The following is a 21,257-nucleotide window of genomic DNA, read 5'->3' as shown; positions in this document are numbered from 1 at the left end:
TATAATCCTTGCTACAACTTAAAATGCTACTTAATTATACTCAAAGCGTGTTCATAGAAAATGAAAGAACATGAAAATTAAAATGAAGGGAGTACAAATTAAATGAAAGACATGAAACTTAAACCCTAAAATTTAGCAAAATCCATGATATCTTGATCACATGCAAGTTTATCCATGTACTTTTCCTCCAATTCCATTTGCACAACAATTCCAGTCTCACATTCAGTATCATACAACCAAAAAACTTGGCTATGTCTTGACCCAAAGTGCATTAATCTTGGTATTCCCCAACCAAAATCAGTTTTTTGTATGGGGAACCTACATAAACTTGCGCATGTAAAATTCACAACTTCATTGTCTCCTCCCCATTGTAATCCGGCGTAACTATCCTTGTATAAGTCGATAACCAAAGAAACTATTTCATCCGGAGTAGCTTTGACACATTTACTGATAATCACTTGAACTGACTCTTTTATGAGTTTTGCAATGTGATGCAACGACTCCATTTTTGTTTCATCGTCGTGTTCAAATTTTATTGGAATATCGATGATAAGATTCCCAAAAGAGTTAGCAATTTCAGGAAAAGTTGCTACCTTACCACGCAAGTTAAGTGGAAATGACATTACAGACCGTTTCAAATGTGAAGTACTTCCTGTGGAACGGATAAGTGACCTCCATAAAAGTGTTGTAATCATCTCAACTCGCGAAGGTTTGAAACTCAAACCTTCGCTAGTTGTTGAGTCAAATTTTTCTCTGAGCCTCGATATTGCATCTTCCTCAAAAACAAACTTTCTGGCAATTAACTTAGAGTTTGTACGTTTGCCTTCGTCAACCGGAGGCTCAAGAATGGTTGTTAAATCTTTGTAAGGGAATAGAGTGCCTAAATTGAAGTTCATGAAGTTGATCTCCTTAGAAGGAGTACCAAATTTGCACACTTTAGCCCATTCGTAAATGATTTTGAATGTGGTGGATCCGTCCATAGCAGGGTGTGCATGGCTAATAGCTAGGGCTAGACCACCACATTCAAATGTTGTTACTTGCACAACCATAAGTGGCGTGACGAATAAATTCGTCTCGTCCACATCCATAGTTCCTTGAGGCCAAAATGACACTGCTAGATCAAGGTCTTTGTTTGCTTGTTGAAGGAAATCATCAAGCTTACAATTGACCGTTGCTTTTATATAAGTTACACCTTGATCGAGACAAAGAATTGACGATTCATCTTCAGCAAATCGACCAGCTAAAGGGTAAAGATGTGTTAAAATCCTCGATAAGGACTCTTCGAGCTCTTCATTTTTCGAGTTATTTCTACAATGAGGATAGAAAAGAACAAGAGGTAAGTGTATTACATCCGCCACTTGATCAAAGAAAGATAACTTGTAATTTTTAAGGTGTTGTGGCGTTGGTAATGATGGTTTAATGAGGTTTTTGGACAAAATATTAACTTGCATTGAATAGTTCATGGTTAAATGTACTCAAACTTAACTTGTCCTAAAAAGAATGAAATGAACAAGTAATGTATATATAAGAGAGAAGTTGATAAAAAAGAAAATATCCCTAACTTAAACTAGCCCACACAAACTTCATGTGGAAATTCACTAGTTGTGAGTACTCTCGAAAATATATCAATACCACATATATTGAGATTAAAAAAAAATTATATATCAGAATAATTAATAATTTAAAATATCTTTTAAAAAGAAATTTAATTGTCTTTTCATCTATGTTATTGGGTTTGTATTTTGACAAGCTTATGTATTTGTCAAACACTTTCAAAAGAAAAAAAAATTGACTTAAAAGTACGTTTTATCAATTTTTAAATCAATCCAAACATCCTCTAAGTTACTCCCTCAATTTTAATTTATGTGTCTTAATTTAACAGAATATTAATTTAAGAAAGTAAATACAACTTTTAAAACCTCATAACTGTAAATTAAAAATATGTAGTATAATGTATTTTAAAAAGTATGAAATGTACAAGTAATGAGTTAACATGCGAAAGGAGGTGATCACGGACTTGAGTAGTACAAATACGACCACCGATAATAATTGCTTTCACATTTCGAGATTTAAACAATTTTATATTTGATCATAAATTTTTTTATATATCTTTATAATTTCTAGTACTTTTACGTAGTTTATAAATATATAATTTTTATTTCAAAAAATTTGAAGATCACATGCCCAAATTTTCGATTAGATCATTTGACTATCGAAAAATGAAAAGTGCTACATAAATTGACCAGGTTAGTTTAAATCAACATTAAATTTAAGAAAGTAAAAAGTAATTTTTTTTAAAACTTATAAAATAAAATAATCGAGTCATAGATATTTAGATAACTATGAATTATTTTAAATTATAAATTTCAAAATCTTTTCTTTTTTAAATATAGTGTTAGGTGAAAAGATGTCACCTACAATAATATAGAGGGAGTAATATTTTTTTTCCCACATGTTCTATGCTTTATTCCTTATTTTTTTGTTTTTTTTAGCTGTTCACTCAAGGACTTTACCTACCAATTACTGCTAGAAATGTTGTGCAAGTCGTTTAAACGTGACCCTAATAATTGAAGAGGAAAAAGAGATAATTATTTTGATCTAAAATTTAAAATTGTTTTTTATTTAATATAATAAGGAGTATTAGTTAGTTCTTAAATTATATAATTTATAATGGTGAGATAAATTATTTTTTTATATATAGTAAAATAATTAATTATCTCATAAAATATCTCAATTTATAAGATAAATTTTATTTCGCATAATTCAAATCAGTCAGATTACATAAATGTGTACGGATCTTTTATTAAAATATTGTTGATATTCTTGTGCGAGGTTGTTAGGTGTACCAACTTTTGCTAGATATTAATATTATTATTTCCCTCTTCCAATTTATGTGGCAATTTTCATTTTTCGAGAGTCAAACAGTTTAAGTGTGTCCATAAATTTGCGTACGAAATCTATAATTTTTTTAAATGTAATTTATATATTTGTAAACTATGTATAAAGTACTATAAGTCACAATAATTGATAATTCAAAATGTTTAAAAGATCTATGAAAAAATTACTGTCAAAGATAGACTTGTTTGAATATCGAAATCCAAAAAATGCCGCATAAAATAGGACGGAGGGAGTATTCACATAATTAAATGTTATTCAAACAATTTTATCTATGATTATAAATTTTTTTTATGTATCTTTGTAATTTCTAGTACTTTTACGTAGTTTATAAATATGTAATTTTTATTTCAAAAAAATTGAAGATCACATGCGCAATTTTCGATTAGACTATTTGACTATCAAAAAATGAAAAGTGCTACATAAATTGACCAGGTTAGTTTAAATCAACATTAAATTTAAGAAAGTAAAAAAGATTTTTTTTTAAAACTTATAAAATAAAATAATCGAGTCATAGATATTTAGATAACTATGAATTATCTTAAGTTATAAATTTCAAAATCTTTTCTTTTTTAAATATAGTGTCAGGTGAAATGTCACCTACAATAATATAGAGGGAGTAATATCTTTTTTCCAACATGTTCTATGATTTATTCTTTTTTTTTTTTGTTTTTTAAGCTGTTCACTCAGGACTTTACCTACCAATTACAGCTAGAAATGTTGTGCAAGTCGTTTAAACGTGACCCTAATAATTGAAGAGGAAAAAGAGATAATTATTTTGATCTAAAATTTAAAATTGTTTTTTATTTAATATAATAAGGAGTATTAGTTAGTTCTTAAATTATATAATTTATAATGGTGAGATAAATTATTTTTTTATATGTAGTAAAATAATTAATTATTTCATAAAATATCTCAATTTATAAGATAAATTTTATTTCGCATAATTCAAATCAGTCAGATTACATAAAATATTGTTGCTATTCATGTGCGAGGTTGTTAGGTGTACCAACCGGTAAATTATTAAATATTGCTAGATATTAATATTATTATTTCTCTGTCCCAATTTATGTGACAATTTTCATTTTTTGAGAGTCAAATAGTTTAAGTGTGACCGAAAATTTGTGTACGAAATCTGCAATTTTTTAAAATGTAATTTATATATGTGTAAACTATGTAGAAAGTACAATAAGTCACAATAATTGATAATTCAAAATGTTTAAAAGATCTATGAAAAATTTATTGTCAAAGATAGATTTGTTTGAATATCGAAATCCAAAAAGTGCTACATAAAATAGGACGGAGGGAGTAATATTTAATTATATTTTTTTTATTAAACTAAAGTTCGATCAATAAAAATTGTAGATTTTAAAAATAATTTTATGATAATATATTATATTTTTGTTATGAACTTTTTTCCTTATTTTATAAAATTGTATAAAAAATTAAGGCAATTTCAATAATCATCATAATTTATAAATTTATTATTAAAAATAGAATTTAAAATTTTTAATTATATGTCAAAATCGAACTTCAACTTCAAACTCATATAATTTTGTCTCACATTTCCAACTAGGTGCACTAATATTATCATGTAAACAAAAAAAGAGACCAATTTCTCTTTTTCTTTAACTTATACTAGTAAAAAAAATACATGATTTTAACAGACAAAAAGTAGAAAGATTTGTGATCATTCATTTTCAAATCCTACAATATCTCTAGAAAAAAAAATATTAAAAAAATAATCAAAATAAAGGAGTTCAAGCTGTATATTATAACGTCCAATCTTAAACTTCAGATTCAAGTGCAGCAGTACATTAATATTAAGCTAAAAAAAAAGGTTGATAGAACCCTAGTCGTCTGGGTGAATGTCTTAACATGTACTAACGGTACAAAACACATTATTATGTATTTAATGGGCTACTATTAATTATATTTAGTTTCTGAAAGTTTATCAAAATAGATATACATATATATATATATACATGATTTTTTTTTTAAATTAAGAGGTGATATATACATGGGTCCGCCTCTAACCTAGTAGCAATAATAAACTCAACAAAAATTTGGGTTGATCCCACGAAGAGTAGGCTTGTGTCAAGATGTTAAAGAGTGTGATTTTGCGAATTTTCTAACCTTGTCTTCAAACAAAAAAGTGATTGAGTAATTAAATTCTAAAACTAGACTATCGTTTTAGCTAGGAATTTAATCGAATACTCAGAATGGAAGATGATATGACTTGCTTTTTTAATTTTGCTAAGGGACTGGAGTAAATCTATTCACACAAGTATTTAGAATCATCAACCATTTATTTTATTTTTTATATTTTCAAATAATTATTTTATTAAATAAAAGTAGTTAACTTTTGTTAACTTCAGGCATCAAAACCCCAACTTTACTAATTAAAGATTAAATGTGTATAGTCAAATAACACATAAAATAAAACTGAAATTATCACTAAAATCACTATTTATTAAAACTATATAATACAAAAAATAAGAACTAAGCGTGCTCCCTAATAATTGAAGAGGAAAAGCTTAACGGTTCATATCAAATTGGTACCAAGAAAATGAGATAATAATTTCAAAATAAAATATAAATAATTTTATTTTTCATTTAATTAGAAGCATAAGTCGGTTTTGAAATTATTTATTTTACTATAATAAAATAAGTTATTTTATATATATTAGTGAGATAACTAATTATCTCATTAAATATCTCAACTAATGAAATAAATTTTATCTCCAGAGTAACTCAAAAGTATCACGTCTTATCCCATCTAACAAACGACATTTTTAAGTATAAAGAAAAAGAAATAAAAAAGATGGAGACTTATAGAGCTTTCCGCACACAGCCACAAAAACTGCATGTGGAATTCAGTAGTTGTGAGTACTCTCGAAAATTTGTCAGTACCACATATATTGAGATAAAAAAAAAAATTATACATTAGAATAATTAATAGAGTAATTTAAAATAGTTTTTAAAAAGAAATTTAGTTGTCCTTTCATCTGTGTTATTGGGTTTGTCATTTGTGTTGGCACTGTCATGTATCCAGTACTAAAAGAATAGTGTCAAGCAAATCAAATAAGATTAATAGAGAATGACCACGATTTGATCCAAGAAAAATAAGTCTCACCACCTGCTTTAAATAGTAAATTAAGTCCAGAAGCTTTTGTATTTGTGCCTAAATGTGTGCTTGCAAGGAAAAATGAGTCAAGTGTCTTAGTGTCAAATACAATTGATTTGGGTGAGGATTCTCTTGATGAAGATGGAGTGGATTTGGGTGAGGATTCTCTTGATGAAGATGAGAAAGACAATATGTTGGACATTTGCTTTGATATAGTGGCTAGGGAAGGGGATATATCACCTAGGCAACAAAGAAGTGGAAGGAACAAAAGCAAAAAGAAAGACATATGGAAGGCAACATAGTTGGGACGGTAAAATGATTGAGGAGTTTGTTCCAAGGCACCTACCGATGCGACATGCAAAACAAAACCATTTGACAGTATCAATTGGTTCAACTGGATCCAATAAATCCATAAAGAAGGTATGAATCATCAAGTGTTGTTGGATAGGTTTGAAGAAGAAGACAAGAGAAAAATAGTTCAAGTTACTTTTGATGGGCAATCAATCTTTTCTAATTCATGCTTTAGTAATAGAAAGTTTGAGGCTGGTAACTCAACTTGCTTCTTGATTGACATATTTTTACATTATTTAAGCATCCTTATTTGTAATATCATCACAGAGTGTATTACAAACTCTGTGATGATCAGAAAATACTTAATTCTCTCTACCTCTTATTTTCTTCATGCTTGTTAGGTAACAGAAGTTAGGTACTTCATTAGGATTAGTAAGGTAAGGCCTAGCCTCCCTTGCTTGTACTTGTCCCTATTGATATTTTTTATATTTAATAAAAGACCGCTAGACATTGTCTAGTGGTAAATTTGTTTAAAAATAAAATAAAATTAGTACTAATTAAGTTACTCCCTTAATTTTAATTTATATGTCTTGGTTATACATAATATTGATTTAAGAAAGTAAAGACAACTTTTAAAATCTCATGATCTTAAACTAAAAATATGTATAATGTTTCAAAATACACTTTAATTTTGTAATATTAAACATGTCATGTAAAATACTCTTTTGAGAAACTTATAGGCGATACCTAGATCGAACGAAATAATCTTTATTTTATTCCTAGTACATATTTTCTTGACGCACCAAAATCTGGTAAAATTCCGAATATTGTAATGTAGTGTATTTATGTAACATCTCGCACCTAGAAATGACTATAAAGAGTTTAAAATATGAAAATATTGATTTTTGGAAAGAATAAGGAAATCTGGAAATTGTCTAAGTTAAGAAAGTGAGTTTTGGCCATTTTTAAACGGCCATAACTACTAGCTCAGGATGATTTAGGAGCATCTCTTTATATGGTTGGAAAGTACTTGGAGAGATCTTTCCAACGCCGCCAAGTTTGTGCGATTTTGACAATGTATGAGTGAGTTATGTCTTTCAGAAGTTGGGCTGTTGGATTGAGGAAAGTCCAAATCCGGATTTAAGGAAGGGCAAACTAGTCTTTTCTTTAATTAATTTCCTAATTTATTTTTAGGGTTTTATTGGGGTAAAAACAGAACTTAATTCAGTTTTGGAAAATTAGAATACGCTTAGGGATTGGAGAAAAGAGAAAAGAAGAAAGAAAGGGAGAAACGCCAAGATTTCGCCAAGAACGTCAAGCGTTTGGAGTGGAATTCGTCGGGGGTGATCCCTATTAAGGTATGTGAGATCTTTTCGTGTTGGGTTAGCTCACCCACACACCAACTTGTTTCAATTCAGCGATTTGGAGTTGTTTACATGTTAAGAATTGAAGTTCTTGAATAACATTGTTGAATTCTTGTTGGTTGATTGTTGATTGCCTAGTGTTGATTTGATTCGTGTTTCTAGGTTGTTTTTTGAGTTAAATCTATTGGGTATTGAGTGTATTAATGATCCTAAGTGTTTGGGGAAAGAACCATAGAAGTTTAGAGGGTTTAGAGATGAAAAACGAAAGAGCAAAGTCGGAGTTTGTTGGGCAAGGGGTTGGGGCGCCGCGCCTCTCAGAGCGCCCCACTTCAGAGTCTAAAGTTTGGCCTCTGGGGTGACGTGCCAGCCAGAGCGCCACAACTTCACCTCTGAAGTTTGTGTTCTAGCGCCCCACGCCTCTCAGAGCGCCAAAGACGCTAGTTCACCCCATTCTTCCCCCATCTTTTCGTACTAGTTTCTAAGTGATGTACCTATGTTTCCTAGTCAATTCCAACACTCTAAAGTACATCTAAACATCATGAAATCATCCATAAACATGAGATCATGAACCTTGAATCCATAATTCAATTCAAGGAAAGTTAAGATCAAAGTCAAAGAAGTTAAGAGTCAAGTCTAGTAGTTAAGAAGCAGTCAAATCAAAGTTTCTTAAAGTTTTCAAGAGTCTTTAACAATGTTTTAAATTCATTTTAAAACTCAAGTTTTCAAGTTAAGCAAAGAGTAAAGAGTTGAGTTCATTTCTCAAAAAGCTATTAGGGAACTAAGTATTCCCAAATAAGTGTATAAATGTTTCACATTTGAGCAAGAAAGGGGAACATCAATTTCAAGAAAGCTTTTAAGATAAGTTTTGAGTAATTACCTCAATTCAAAGAAAGAGTTTTGTTTTTACAAACATAGGAGCTAAGTATATTTTGGAGTAGTATTGAGCACCGGTATGGGCATGTGAGTTCATATTAACTCAAGTCTCCATAAACCGTGTAGCCATCATGGGTAGTAAAGGATCATACTTTTTAGATGACTCCTTAAAATGCTTTCAACATAGACTAGTGGATCCACTAAGTTAAGCGTTCTATATGAAGGCAAAGTATAGGACATTTCTGGCAGCGTGGGCAAGACGTTGTATCACCACTTAGGCTCATAGTGGTGGTTGTCTGTTAAAGAATCTCCCACAAAAGTTATATTACTTTTATATATATAAGTAAAGTTGAGTTTGTTATTTCTTTATCTTTAACGAACTAAGTTGTTTACACTGTTTTACAAGCTTTATATATATTGCATGTGTTTTATTGCTTTATATTGAGTTCAGTTATTCATGAGTTGTACAGAGCCAACGTAAGTGTTCCTTCTTACTCTTTTCAAGCTTAAGTTGTTGTTTAGCATTCCAACTCGCATACTCGTACATTTAATATACTGATGCCAGTTGGCCTGCATCGTCTTATGATGCAGACACAGGTAACCATGATCAACATCCAGCACCTCGTTGATCCAATTGAACACTCGGAGTTAGTGGTGATCCTCATTGCATTCCGGAAGACTCTTTTATTCGCTTTCTAGTTTAGTTCATTAGGATGTTGAGGGGTTTTATCCCAACATCCATCTCGGTTGTTTAGAGGCTTCATAGACAGTTAGTAATTCAGTTGTTTTTACATTATCATTCAGATATTGTTTAAAGACTGAGTTGTCATTTTGGCTAAACTATTATTTCTTAAGTTATGTATGAGTTATATTTTCTTATGTTTAAGTCTTCTGCTAAGTTAAATAAGCCTGGCCAAGGGTTCGCTTGAGGCCAATAATGGTCTTCGAGTGCCAGCCACGTCCAGGGTGTAGGCTTGACGTTGAAAGATTATAGTTCTTGATAGGTGTTCTTGAAGTTCTTTCTAAATCTTGTTGTGTTGGGTTTTGGATGATTTCTTGAGATCAAAGTGAGTGTTTTAAGGGTTGTATTGAGTAGATTAGAGTGTACTTATGTTAAGTAATTGATTATAAGTGATTGGGGAAGAAACCGTTCGATTCTAAACGAGTTAGGGTGAGAAAATGAGCAAGGAAAATTTGTCGATTTTTTGGGTTGGGGCCTGGCGTGATGCGCCTATCAGAGCGCCCCAAACCCTCCTCTGAAGTTTAGGGGCTGGCACTCCGCGCCACCCATAGCGCCAAGGTCGCCTGCCCCATCCAGTTTGTCGTCGATTGCCCTGTTTGAGTTCGTTTAAAGTGCACCTTCACTCCTTTTCGATTCTAACTACTCTAAGTTACTTCTAAACACCTAAAATCATTCCTAACATGATCATAACCTTGAATTCATAATTAAAAATTCAAGGTAGAGTTGAGAGTTAAGTTTTGAGAATTCTTTCGATCATTCTAAGAAAGTCCATTTGAGTCTTTTTGTAGAGTCTTCTACAACTTCTAGTAACTTGTTTCAAGACTCGAGCAAGTGAGTGTGAGGATGAGGAGAATGTACTCATGAATCTACTTTGTCATCATGAGATCTTTCATATCGTGAACCATAACTCTTGAATTCATAATTTTCATTCAAGAAAGAGTTAAAAGTAGAGTTCAAGAAAGCCATTGAGTTCAATTGTGAATCCGTTGAGATTAACCATCGATTTGAACTAAGTCTTGAGGTAGTAAGTAAGAGAATGAGAAGTGTCGTATACATGAGTTCCATGTAGTTTGTAGACCTTCGAGTCAAGTCGTTCATGCCCATAAATTCCTCATGAACTCCATAAGTTTAGTATCTATGAGAGGAGTAATATCTTCATGTCCTAAGTCTTAAGTATTGAGTTTATAACCAATTTGAGATTATAATCCTAATCATGGGACTATTACCTATTACCCATTAAGTCTATGAGTTGAGTTGTTCATGCCCATAATTCTGCATGACCATTATAAGTCGAAAAATCTTGAGATGAGAAGTATCTTTGAGTCCTTGAGTTGAGTAGTTCATGCTCATAATTTGCATGAACTCTGAGTTGAGCATTCTTGAAATGAGTAGTATCATTAAAGTTCTTGAGTTCCAAGTATTGAGTTTTATCTATGGTTATTGAAAACCTTGCATTGAGTCATTTATGTCCATCATTCAGCATGAACCATATTTTAAGAAGTCTTTTACAAATGTTTAAACTTTGTTTCAAGACTTAAGCTTTACAGTTGAGTAAAGAGTACGAGTAAAGTTCATTTTCTTTAAAATGAACTATGGGAACTAAGTATTCCCAAGAGTAAATATTTTCACAAAGGAAACTGAGATTTCCAAAAGAGTTTTGAGCAAGAAAGGGAACATCGATTCCAAGAGAGTTTTTAAGCTAAGTTTTGAGTAATTATCTCAAATCAAAAAAAGAAGTTTGTTTTTAAAACATATGAGCTAAGTATATTTTTGGGAGTAGTATTGAGCACCGATATGGGGATGCGAGTTCATATTAACTCAAGTCTCCATAAACCATGTAGCCATCATGGGTATTAATGGGTCATACTTTTTAGATGATCACATAAGTTAAGCTAGTGGATCCACTAAGTTAAGCGTACGATGTATCACCATTTAGGCTCATAGTGGTGGTTGTCGGTTAGAGAATCTCCCACATAAACTATATTACTTTATTATATAAGTAAAGTTGAGTTTGTTATTGCATTTTCTTTAACGAACTAAGTTGTTTTTACTGTTTTATAAAGCTTTCCATATATTGCATGTGTATTGTTGATTTATATTGAGTTGAGTACCCAGAGTCGAATACCATATCTTTGAGTTGAGTATCTAATCTCTGAGTTGAGTGTCTTATCCTTGAGTACTTCTGAGTTGAGTAAGTTGAGTAGTTTTGAGTATCCTTGAGTATTCTTTGAGTTTAGTAAGTTTGAAAAGAGGTAAGTATGTTTCCATTTTTATCAAGTTCAAGCTTATTTTATGCTTTAGAATTCCTCTTACATGCTCGTACATTCCACGTACTGAGCTATTTGGCCTGCAACTTCTCATGATGCAGACACAGGTATTCAGGATCATCAACAGGAGATTCGTTGACACATCCGGGAGTTCGAGTTAGCTATGGTGAGCCTCCTCGTTTCCGGAGGATTTCATTTACTTTTCCGTTTAGTCAGGATGTCGTGAGTTTTGTCCCGACTTCCATCTTTATCAGTTAAAGGCTTCATAGATAGTCAGTATAGTTGAGAAGTCTGTATTATTCATTTATTTTATTAAATGTTTTAAAGACTTAAGTTGCTTATTTTATGGCGAGTTGAATATATTATTTTATTCAGAGTTTTTCATTTGAGTTAAAGCTTTGTATTTCAGTTTCATGAATTTTATTCAGTTTTTAAGCTTTGTATGCTTGAATCAGTTTTCCGCTTGTAGTCAGCCAGGATGAGGGTTCGCTTGGGGACCAGCAATGGTTCTTGAGTGCCGGCCACGTCCAGGGTGTAGGCTCGGGTCGTGACAAACTTGGTTTCAGAGCACAGAGTTTAAGTGTCCTAGGATGTCTATGAAGCTGTGTCATGTAGGATCTTGTTTATGGTTGTGAGGGCCCCACTTCTATAAATGAGAGACTGCATACATTTAAGAAAAGTTTTCCTTCTTTCATACTCTTAATCGTGCAATAGAGCTATGTCATAGAGACTTATTCTAACTCGTGCGTTTCTCAGAATCATTCGACTACTCATCATACTAGAGGTGGTTGAAAAACAGAGTCAGTTCTTTGTCGATGAGTTGTTCTTAGCAAGAGTCTTGAGGAAGTCATGAGATTCCAGAGGGGCTTGAGAGAAGCACAAAAGTAAGTTAAGTGTTCAATTTCAGAGGAATGCACTCATATTTATATGAATCGTGCATTTGAGCTAAACACGAGTTATACTTTTTTCCTTAAGCCTTGTTTCAGTTGAGATCCTTTTTAAGAAGTATGATTAGAGGTTGGGTAAGATTTTCACCCGAAAAGGTAATATGAGTTATGAGATCATGAGCAGTAGTAGTGAAAGTGCCCAGAGTTAGAGGAAAGTATGTAGATGTTTAGTTATCTAAGTAAGGGAGATGGTGTTTTGTAAAACTATGTTGATATAGTCATGTACCTAGTAAGTTATAAATGAGGAGTTTTCCCTTATGGGTAGACTAAGAAGTGATGTGTTGTGAAGAGCTCAAGATAAGAGGTAGAGTAAGAGTTGTAAGTCAAGATAAGTTAGAGTATACCTTAACTAGAAAAGGGTTATGAGGATGTGTCATTGCGTTTGTAATGACCAAGTGTAAGTGGTGAATAGAAGAGCAAGAGTATTCATGAGGTAATAGCTCTAAGCTAGGCTTATGATCTTTAAGGGAAATCCCACAATATTCAAAGTGTTATAGAACTAATTAGGCATTGATGTATAGTGAATGAGTGAATAGTACTCAAGTTGTAAGGGCAAATGTGATAGTAAATTATAAGTATGAATACTAAGATGTGAGGATTGGCTATTTTTAATAAGGTCCTAGTGGACGAGTGTTTCTGAATTTGTATCGAGTAGTTGTAAGTTAGTATAGTAAGCGAGCAATCATATTGATATTCGAGTTTAGTCATAAATATTAAGCTTGAAATTGAGATGAGTGTCATGATAAAAAAAATGGCAACACGAGGGTGATGATGTTAGTCTTGAGATTTCCTTGACATAGAGTAGGTGAGGAATTGAAGTGATAAGATGCAATAAATATGAGTGGTACAAGTGAGAGACCCTAACCTTTAGATAAGGGCAGTGAAGTGTGGCTAAGTCACAAGAGTAATAAGAGCATTAAGAGGTGTACCAAGAGGGTATATAATTAGAAAAAGTTAAGAGAAACACCTTAGAAAGAGGTCTTAGTACATGCTTATTGAGAGTTTGGTAGTCATGAGATAAAATTCTCCCAAATGTTAGATTAAAAGAAGAGGTAGACCATTTAGAGATGATGGAATATGTCCATAGCTTTCAAGTGTTAGCTTTAGACCTAAGGGGGAGATGATAAGATTGGAAATCAAGTCAAGTGTTGAGAATAATATAGTAATGAGTTCCATAGGTTACGGTAGATATCTTTTCAGAGGTCCTTTTAGTAATGTAGTGATATTAGAAAGAGAAGGTTAATGATCATATCGTGATGATGATGGTGTGATAGTTCCATCTAAGGTTGTGAATAAGGAGGAAGATTATAATGAGGTTTTACTATGAGAATATTTAAATGAGAGCCCTTAGTTGGCTCTGAAGGAGTTTGTTAGTAGGAGTCCATGGAGTTGCTAAAGTACTAAGCTCTAATATGGTGGTAAAGAGTAATAGTCTTGGGATGAGATTCCCTATAGAGAGGTATAGAACCCGAACTTAAGAATTGGGTTAAGATTTAATATAGTAAGAGTATTACCATAGCCTCAGACCTTAGTAAGAGTAACCCGTTCCATACCCAGTCCAGTCGTCATTTGAGGACGAATGATCCCAAGGGGGAGATATTGTTATACCCCAGAAAATTTTTCAAACTAAGACTTGAACCATCCTTCGTTGTGAGTAGAATTTCACCGAGGAATTAAAATTTCTTAATTTTTAAGGTCAATAGATGTAGCACCTTGAGTTCCAAAAAGAATTAAATTGGAAATAGCAAAATCTGAAATTTTGCAAGTTAAGCTAAGTATGAGTTTTGGGTCAACTTCAAACGATCATAAATCCTATCTCAGGATGAGTTAGGTGTTCTATCAGATACCGTAGGAAATATATTTGAATTATCTTTCCAACGCCGTTGAGTTTGCTAAGTTTCGAGGTCGGATGAGTGAGATATGGCCTTTTGAAGATAGGTTGTCTAGTTAAGGAAAGTTAGCCGACAAATAGAGGGGTATTTTGGTCTTTTCCTTACCCAATCAGATTTAATTCATTTTTAGTAATATTTTAAGGGTTTAATCCTATTAGGTTAAGTTTTATAATCCTAAAATTAGCCTAGGGTTTTAGTTGAGAGTTCAAGAGCAGAAAAGAAGAGAGAAGAGCAAAAAAGAGGAGAGGATCAAGCGTTCGTCGAGATTCTTGCGTGTTGCAGCGGATTTTCGCCATGGGTTTGATCCCTAAGAGGTATGTAAGCTTCCATAGTGTTGGGTTAGTTCACCCATATGCCAATCATGTTATTTTCAGCGAAATTTCATTCTTGAAGTTGAAAGATTAGAGTTCTTGATGAGTTCTTGATAAGTGTTCTTGAAGTTCTTTCTAAATCTTGTTGTGTTGGGTTTTGGATGATTTCTTGAGATCAAAGTGAGTGTTTTAAGGGCTGTATCAGCACCTCGTTGATCCAGTTGAACACTCAGAGTTAGTGGTGAGCCTTCTTGCATTCTGGAGGACTCTTTTATTCGCTTTCTAGTTTAGTTCATTAGGATGTTGAGGGGTTTTGTCCCAACATCCATCTCAGTTGTTTAGAGGCTTTATAGACAGTTAGTAGTTCAGTTGTCTTTACATTATCATTCAGATGTTGTTTAAAGACTGAGTTGCCATTTTGGCTAAACTATTATTTCTTAAGTTATGTATGAGTTATATTTTCTTATGTTTAAGTCTTCCGCTGAGTTCAGTAAGTCAGGCCAAGGGTTCGCTTGAGGCGAGCAATGGTCTTCGAGTGCCAGCCACGTCCAGGGTGTAGGCTCGGGGGGTGACGATTTAAGTAGTTAGTTCTTAACTAGTAACATTTTTGTAAGTTTCTTTTTCAAGTCCTAATATCTTCTATAAGCAACATGTCTTAAAGTCTACTAGGTGAAAAAACTCAACTTCCTCATCTTCCTTGATTAAGAAATCTTCCCCATGTATACGATTGACCTTCATTTTCTAGAAAATCTACGTATTTTTTCGTCCCCTTCCTTCCGTTGCAAATACAAAACGCCATCAGAGCACAGTGTAGTTGGAATGTCATATGTAATACTTCAAGGACCATGGTCTTGATCGTCCATTTCTTCAAGTATAACATACTTGGTAGCTGCATTTCCTAATGGTGATCCAGTTTCATCTTCACTTGTGCTACCTTGATGAATTTTGTCATACCTGAGTAACGAAAATGGAAAAATTATGACTTCAACACATGCATTAAACTATGCCAAAGTCCCATTTTCGACTAAAAATGGCTCGATATCAACAATTTGATTGAACTACTATAGCTTAAGTAAACATACAGTCGTTTTGATTAAGGACGACTAAAGTGCTAGGAACAATTTAAACACTCCAACTTTGAGAACGCACATCCAAACACCTCAACTCGTCTCCACTATGTCAGTTGAACACTCCAACTTACAAAATGATCAACATACACACCTCCAAAATTTATGTGTCATGTCAATGTCAGGTGTCCACGAGACACAGTGGGGACGAGTTGAGGTGTCTAGATGCGTATTCTCAAAGTTGGAGTGTTTACTTTGATCAGTTGAGGTTAAGTTAAGGTGTCTACTAACTGAGGATCATAAATTGATAACATAAAACAGAATACACACATATTGTGTTCAGTAAATCTAATTTTAATGTCAGTTCAGAACGAGACATTACGAGATAATTTCTTGCTAGAACATGAAGGATTCAGTCACTTACTTGTACCAGTTAAACAAACTGACACCAAACATTATCGTCATGAGACCGAACCCTTTCATCCAGGTAAAGTCATCGTGAAAATAAAATACAGCAACCTGAACAGGGCAGCAAATTACACAATTACCAGCTATATTACACAAATTGTTGAAAACATGGACTCCATAGACCATAGAAATTTGACAAATATCCACGTCCTATCTCAGTCTATCAATGTTCGAATAGTACAATATCTTTGAGGTAAGTAAGCTTCAGTATATGAGGTCAACCAGCAAAAATAGGACTTAAAAGTGCATAAAATTGCTTTGACATAATACATAGATAGACACTTTAAAGGTTGAACCTACAAGGTTTATACGACGTACCAAGATAGTAACCGCCTCCTTTACAACTCCCGCTATTGTCACTGTTACTGCACTTGTGATAGACACAAGAATATATTCTGTCAACACCTGCAGTAAACAAACGTTGCTAGGTAAGCATGAAGAAGTTATCGTTATGTACGTCCAAGTTCTTTAATAATTGATAATCATTTCTAAACGAACTAAGCCTATTAGAAGGCTTCATTTTCACTATGAGATGGAAAATCCACAAATTGAACTGATATCAGTGCTTAGACACATACATACCATAAAGAAAGCCAAAGTTCCGCCAAAAAGCATCAACAAACAACTTCTAGCTATATGACATGGCGTATCAAAGCAATTGGTGTGTCTGAATTCGTGCCACGGATAAAAAATAAGAGACAACACAGCAGTTGAAAGAGTCGTTACTGGAGTAACATAGCTCATTAGTGTGAGTGGATTTTTTAAACCTGCAATAACCAAAGCATGCATTTCATTACACAATTTATTCACAAGCTATAAAACAAATAACGGATCAACGACTTTCAACATATTAATTTAGTCAAAACTAAGACTAAGACAAAGCAGGGTTTGAGTGTGGAATTAACTGCTGATTTGTATCAGGGTAGGCTGCCTACATCATGCTCTCTTGAAGTGTGGCCCTACCTTGGACCCTGCATGAATGTGAGATGCTTCGTGCATAGAACTACCCTTTTAAAACATGATTAGATTTGATGTAGTCTAAGTAGTGGTGCAGTCGTTGCTGCTACGACTGTTAATAATAATGATGATGATAATAACTTTTCCAGAATGTTCAAAATTTGCCAAGAGTTGTTCGTAGTCCTTACCATAGGCTTCTTTCTTTATGCCAGTTTTATGTTCAGCACAACCAGTTGGATATGGGAAAACAAACAGAAAAATACACAAAGTAAGCAAACATACTATTGACAAAACAACGGAACGACATAGTCCAGCGAAATCCAGACATAACTGCAGCAAGCATATAACAAAGACAAATCCCCAAAACTCAAATTCTGTCTCCTTTGCAACTGCATTATCAGAAAATAATGTCAGACTTATCTACCAAACGGATGTAAATTAACAAACGACACAGTTATCAACAAGGCGATAAAGCTTATGAAAACACTCATTAAGAAGATTACCTAAGTTTATCCAAATTGTCAATGATAGTTGTGAAACGAGAAAATATTGTACGATAAAGTAAACGTTTTATCTGGTGCACAAGTGAAGGTTACGGATATGATTTATGAATGACAGATGAAGAAGAAAATTATGAATACTTCTTCATATATGAGAATAAATAATACAAGAAATGACCAAGATTATCCCCAGCAGCTTTACACTTGGAGACTCCAACCTTACACAAATAATTGAGACCATGTATTCAGCTTAGATATGAGCCCCGTCAAATGTATCGTATTCATCAAAGATAGTTATTTCATAGACTTCAGGTTTTTAGTCCATAACGAATTAACAATCACATTCTATCAAGTCCTCATATGGAAAAAAAAGTTGCATTTATGAATAATATTGTTGGATGTACATCTATTAAAAAGGATCAAGTAGAAATACGATGATTCTGGCCTGGATATCCCCCAAATAAAAAGCACAATAAAACATAAGAGATCAGTGGTTAGAAGTAGTACCTGAAAGCAAATGCGAAGAATAGGAGAAAGATGGGAGATGCAGATTTACACTGCAATGACATAAATTGCATTTAGGTATCCAGAATTTGTATCAGAATACGGAAGACAAAGTAAGAAATCTGTTATTCTAATCGATAATAGACGATTATTTGAGTGGCCCTTGAAGGCTTTGACAATCACACTTACTTTAGTGGCAGAGAGTTGTGACTGATAAATTTCAAGGCACGTAAATGCAAATACTAGAGCCCTCGACAAATGTTAGGGTCGTGACTCGTGAGTTTAACAAAGCATGCTTTCTCAGAGCTCAATTTTTGAAGAAAAATTTGCAGGCTATCAGTATTGACATAAACTGTATGATCGAAAACAAAAAGGAGAAAGAGTTACACACCATAGTGGCAAATGTGACTGAGATGAAAACAAGGGATGCATTGCTGAGGTTCACATCCATTGCTGTTGTAAGAGCTGTCGGTACAACTGTGAAAGGCAAAGGCCGTCTATAGTATTAGTTGTTAAGAAGTGAACATAACAATTAACAGGATAATATTGAAAGCCAGTATTTATAGACGACATTAAGATATCGTGGAAAAAGATTCCTACATAAAGGTTAGAAATGAAAGACATAAGAGATTATATGTCTTGAACTCATGAAGAACTAACTTGGATAAAAATTGAGATTCTCGTACGTAACAGGAACTGCCTCTATTTGTGTACATAAAAGTTCATTTGAAACCATTGTCGATATATCAGTAATAAGCTAATAAGTGTAACATGTGGGCTTAACTAAGTCACAAACTATGGCTAATTGAAGCTGTCAACTCATAAGATGCACATACATTCAAGCTCATTAATAATCCTACTCTCGTCTTTCTATGTTTCGTAAACAAATCCACTGGACAAGTGCATAAACACATTATACACATATTTCCTGCTCTATAATATCATATGCCTTTCAGATACTTTTAGCTTTCTACTCAATTGAAACCAAAGAAAAAAGGGAATTATTAGTCTTAATGTTACCTTTCAAAGAATAGTCTCTCCAAGACATCATCACTGTAGGTTGAAATCGTTGATGCCAAAACCTGGTAATGGCCTTGGACAAAACAGCTTGCATCGCTAAGTGCACAGTGTTTATCAGTAAAGGTGCAGGGAACTTCCCTAGTTTATCCCCAAGAAGACTTTTATTGTACCCATTCCCCATGTCAACACATGAGAAGAGCAAAAACATCATTTAAGCTTCAATAAACAACAACAACAACAATTACGTCTCAGTCTAAAACAAGCTGGGATCGTCTATATGTGACCAAGTTCCCCACTTAGATTCACCTCAGGACAACACTTCACGAAATAAACATAAACATGAAAAGTACTAGAAGTTCTCTATATTTCCTACTGGCATAAGAAACTCTATCATATAATCCTAAAAAACTCCTAGAAAACATCGGCCTGAAGTAAACGTATGAACATGAAAAAAATATTTCTGAAGCTTCAATATACAAAAACAACAACAATAACTACTACGTCTCAGTCCTCATTGGTCATGTTCCCCATCTCAATTCATCTTAGGCCAAGTATAAAAATGTATATCATTATTTTTTTTAGCACATAGGGAGTAATATATTTCCTAATATCTTCTATAAGCAACATGTCTTAAAGTAAACTTCGTCATCTTCCTTGATTAACAAATCTTCTTCATGTATACGACTTGACCTTCATTTGCTAGAAAATCAACGCATTTTTTTGCCTTCTTCCTTCCGTTGCAAATATAAAACGCCATCAGTACGCAGCGTAGTTAGAGATGAGAGATGCGAGCGTGAGAGTCCGTGTATATATCGTAGATACATGTGAATCCATAATTAAGTGTTATTTTAACGACTTTTGGAAGTCGCCACTAAATAGTGATTTTTGTAGCGAACATTCACTACTACAAGTAAACAAAAATGCTAACAAAAATCTTATTATTTATTTTAGTTTAATCTTTGCTAAAACCTAAAAAGCTACTTAATTATAGTCAAAGGGTGTTCATAGAAAATGACATTCATATTCAAAACAAACCAAAGAAAAACAATAGCAACACACACGTACTTAAATTAAAACAAAGGGAGTACAAATTAAATGAAGAAAGAACATGAAAATAAAAACCCTAAAATTTAGCAAAATACATGATATCTTGGTCACATGCAAGTTTATCCAGGTACTTTTCCTCCAAATCCATTTGCACAACAATTCCAGTCTCACATTCAGTATCATACAACCAAAAAACTTGGCTATGTCTTGACCCAAAGTGCATCAAACTTGGTATTCCCCAACCAAAATCAGTTTTTTGTACGGGGAACCTACATAAACTTGAGCACGTAAAATTCACGACTTCATTGTCTCCTCCCCATTCTAATCCGGCGTAACTATCCTTGTATAAGTCGATAACCAAAGAAACTATTTCATCCGGAGTAGCTTTGACACATTTACTGATAATCACTTGAACTGACTCTTTTATTAGTTTTACAATGTGATGCAACGACTCCATTTTTTTTTCATCGTCGTGTTCAAATTTTATTGGAATTTCGATAATAAGATTCCCAAAAGAGTTAGCAATTTCAGGAAAAGTTGCTACCTTACCACGCAAGTTAAGTGGAAATGACATTACAGACCGTTTCAAATGTGAAGTACTTCCTGTGGAACGGATAAGTGACCTCCATAAAAGTGTTGTAATCATCTCAACTCGCGAAGGTTTGAAACTCAAACCTTCGCCAGTTGTTGAGTCAAATTTTTCTCTGAGCCTCGATATTGCATCTTCCTCAAAAACAAACTTTCTGGCAATTAACTTAGAGTTTGTACGTTTGCCTTCGTCAACCGGAGGCTCAAGAATGGTTGTTAAATCTTTGTAAGGGAATAGAGTGCCTAAATTGAAGTTCATGAAGTTGATCTCCTTAGAAGGAGTACCAAATTTGCACACTTTAGCCCATTCGTAAATGATTTTGAATGTGGTGGATCCGTCCATAGCAGGGTGTGCATGGCTAATAGCTAGGGCTAGACCACCACATTCAAATGTTGT

General features: G+C 33.3%; 3 protein-coding genes and 1 pseudogene across 6 annotated transcripts in view; all 4 read right to left on the bottom strand.

Moving 5' to 3' along the window:
- LOC125868052 (2-alkenal reductase (NADP(+)-dependent)-like) overlaps positions 1-21,257 on the bottom strand; it is a 167,387-nt gene that overhangs the window by 59,085 nt on the left and 87,045 nt on the right. The window lies entirely within an intron of this gene.
- LOC125868045 (acetyl-CoA-benzylalcohol acetyltransferase-like) lies at positions 51-1,501 on the bottom strand. Its single transcript, XM_049548640.1, has one exon. It carries the CDS (start codon positions 1,461-1,463, stop codon positions 126-128), a length of 1,338 nt encoding a protein of 445 aa, XP_049404597.1. The 5' UTR covers positions 1,464-1,501; the 3' UTR covers positions 51-125.
- On the bottom strand, positions 15,461-19,406 carry LOC125867122 (probable sugar phosphate/phosphate translocator At1g06470; annotated as a pseudogene).
- The window catches only part of LOC125868058 (acyltransferase Pun1-like), a 49,790-nt gene continuing 48,746 nt past the window's right edge, over positions 20,214-21,257 (bottom strand). The window contains exon 2 of one of the 2 annotated variants that reach the window (XM_049548657.1): positions 20,214-20,541. In XM_049548657.1, coding sequence (XP_049404614.1) covers positions 20,349-20,541 — 193 coding nt within the window. In that variant the 3' untranslated portion in view covers positions 20,214-20,348. Of the gene's footprint in view, positions 20,817-21,257 lie in introns of both variants that reach the window. The other variant, XM_049548656.1, reaches the window with a different exon arrangement.

Source organism: Solanum stenotomum, chromosome 6, assembly GCF_019186545.1.
Source record: "Solanum stenotomum isolate F172 chromosome 6, ASM1918654v1, whole genome shotgun sequence".
Classification (NCBI taxonomy): Eukaryota; Viridiplantae; Streptophyta; class Magnoliopsida; order Solanales; family Solanaceae; genus Solanum; species Solanum stenotomum.
Note: the sequence above shows the minus strand (reverse complement) of the source record. Positions and strands in the feature narration are given on the sequence as shown.

Excerpts from the sequence above, each read along its gene's own strand:
- LOC125868045 (XM_049548640.1), bottom strand. The coding sequence starts at position 1,463 with ATGAACTATTCAATGCAAGTTAATATTTTGTCCAAAAACCTCATTAAA.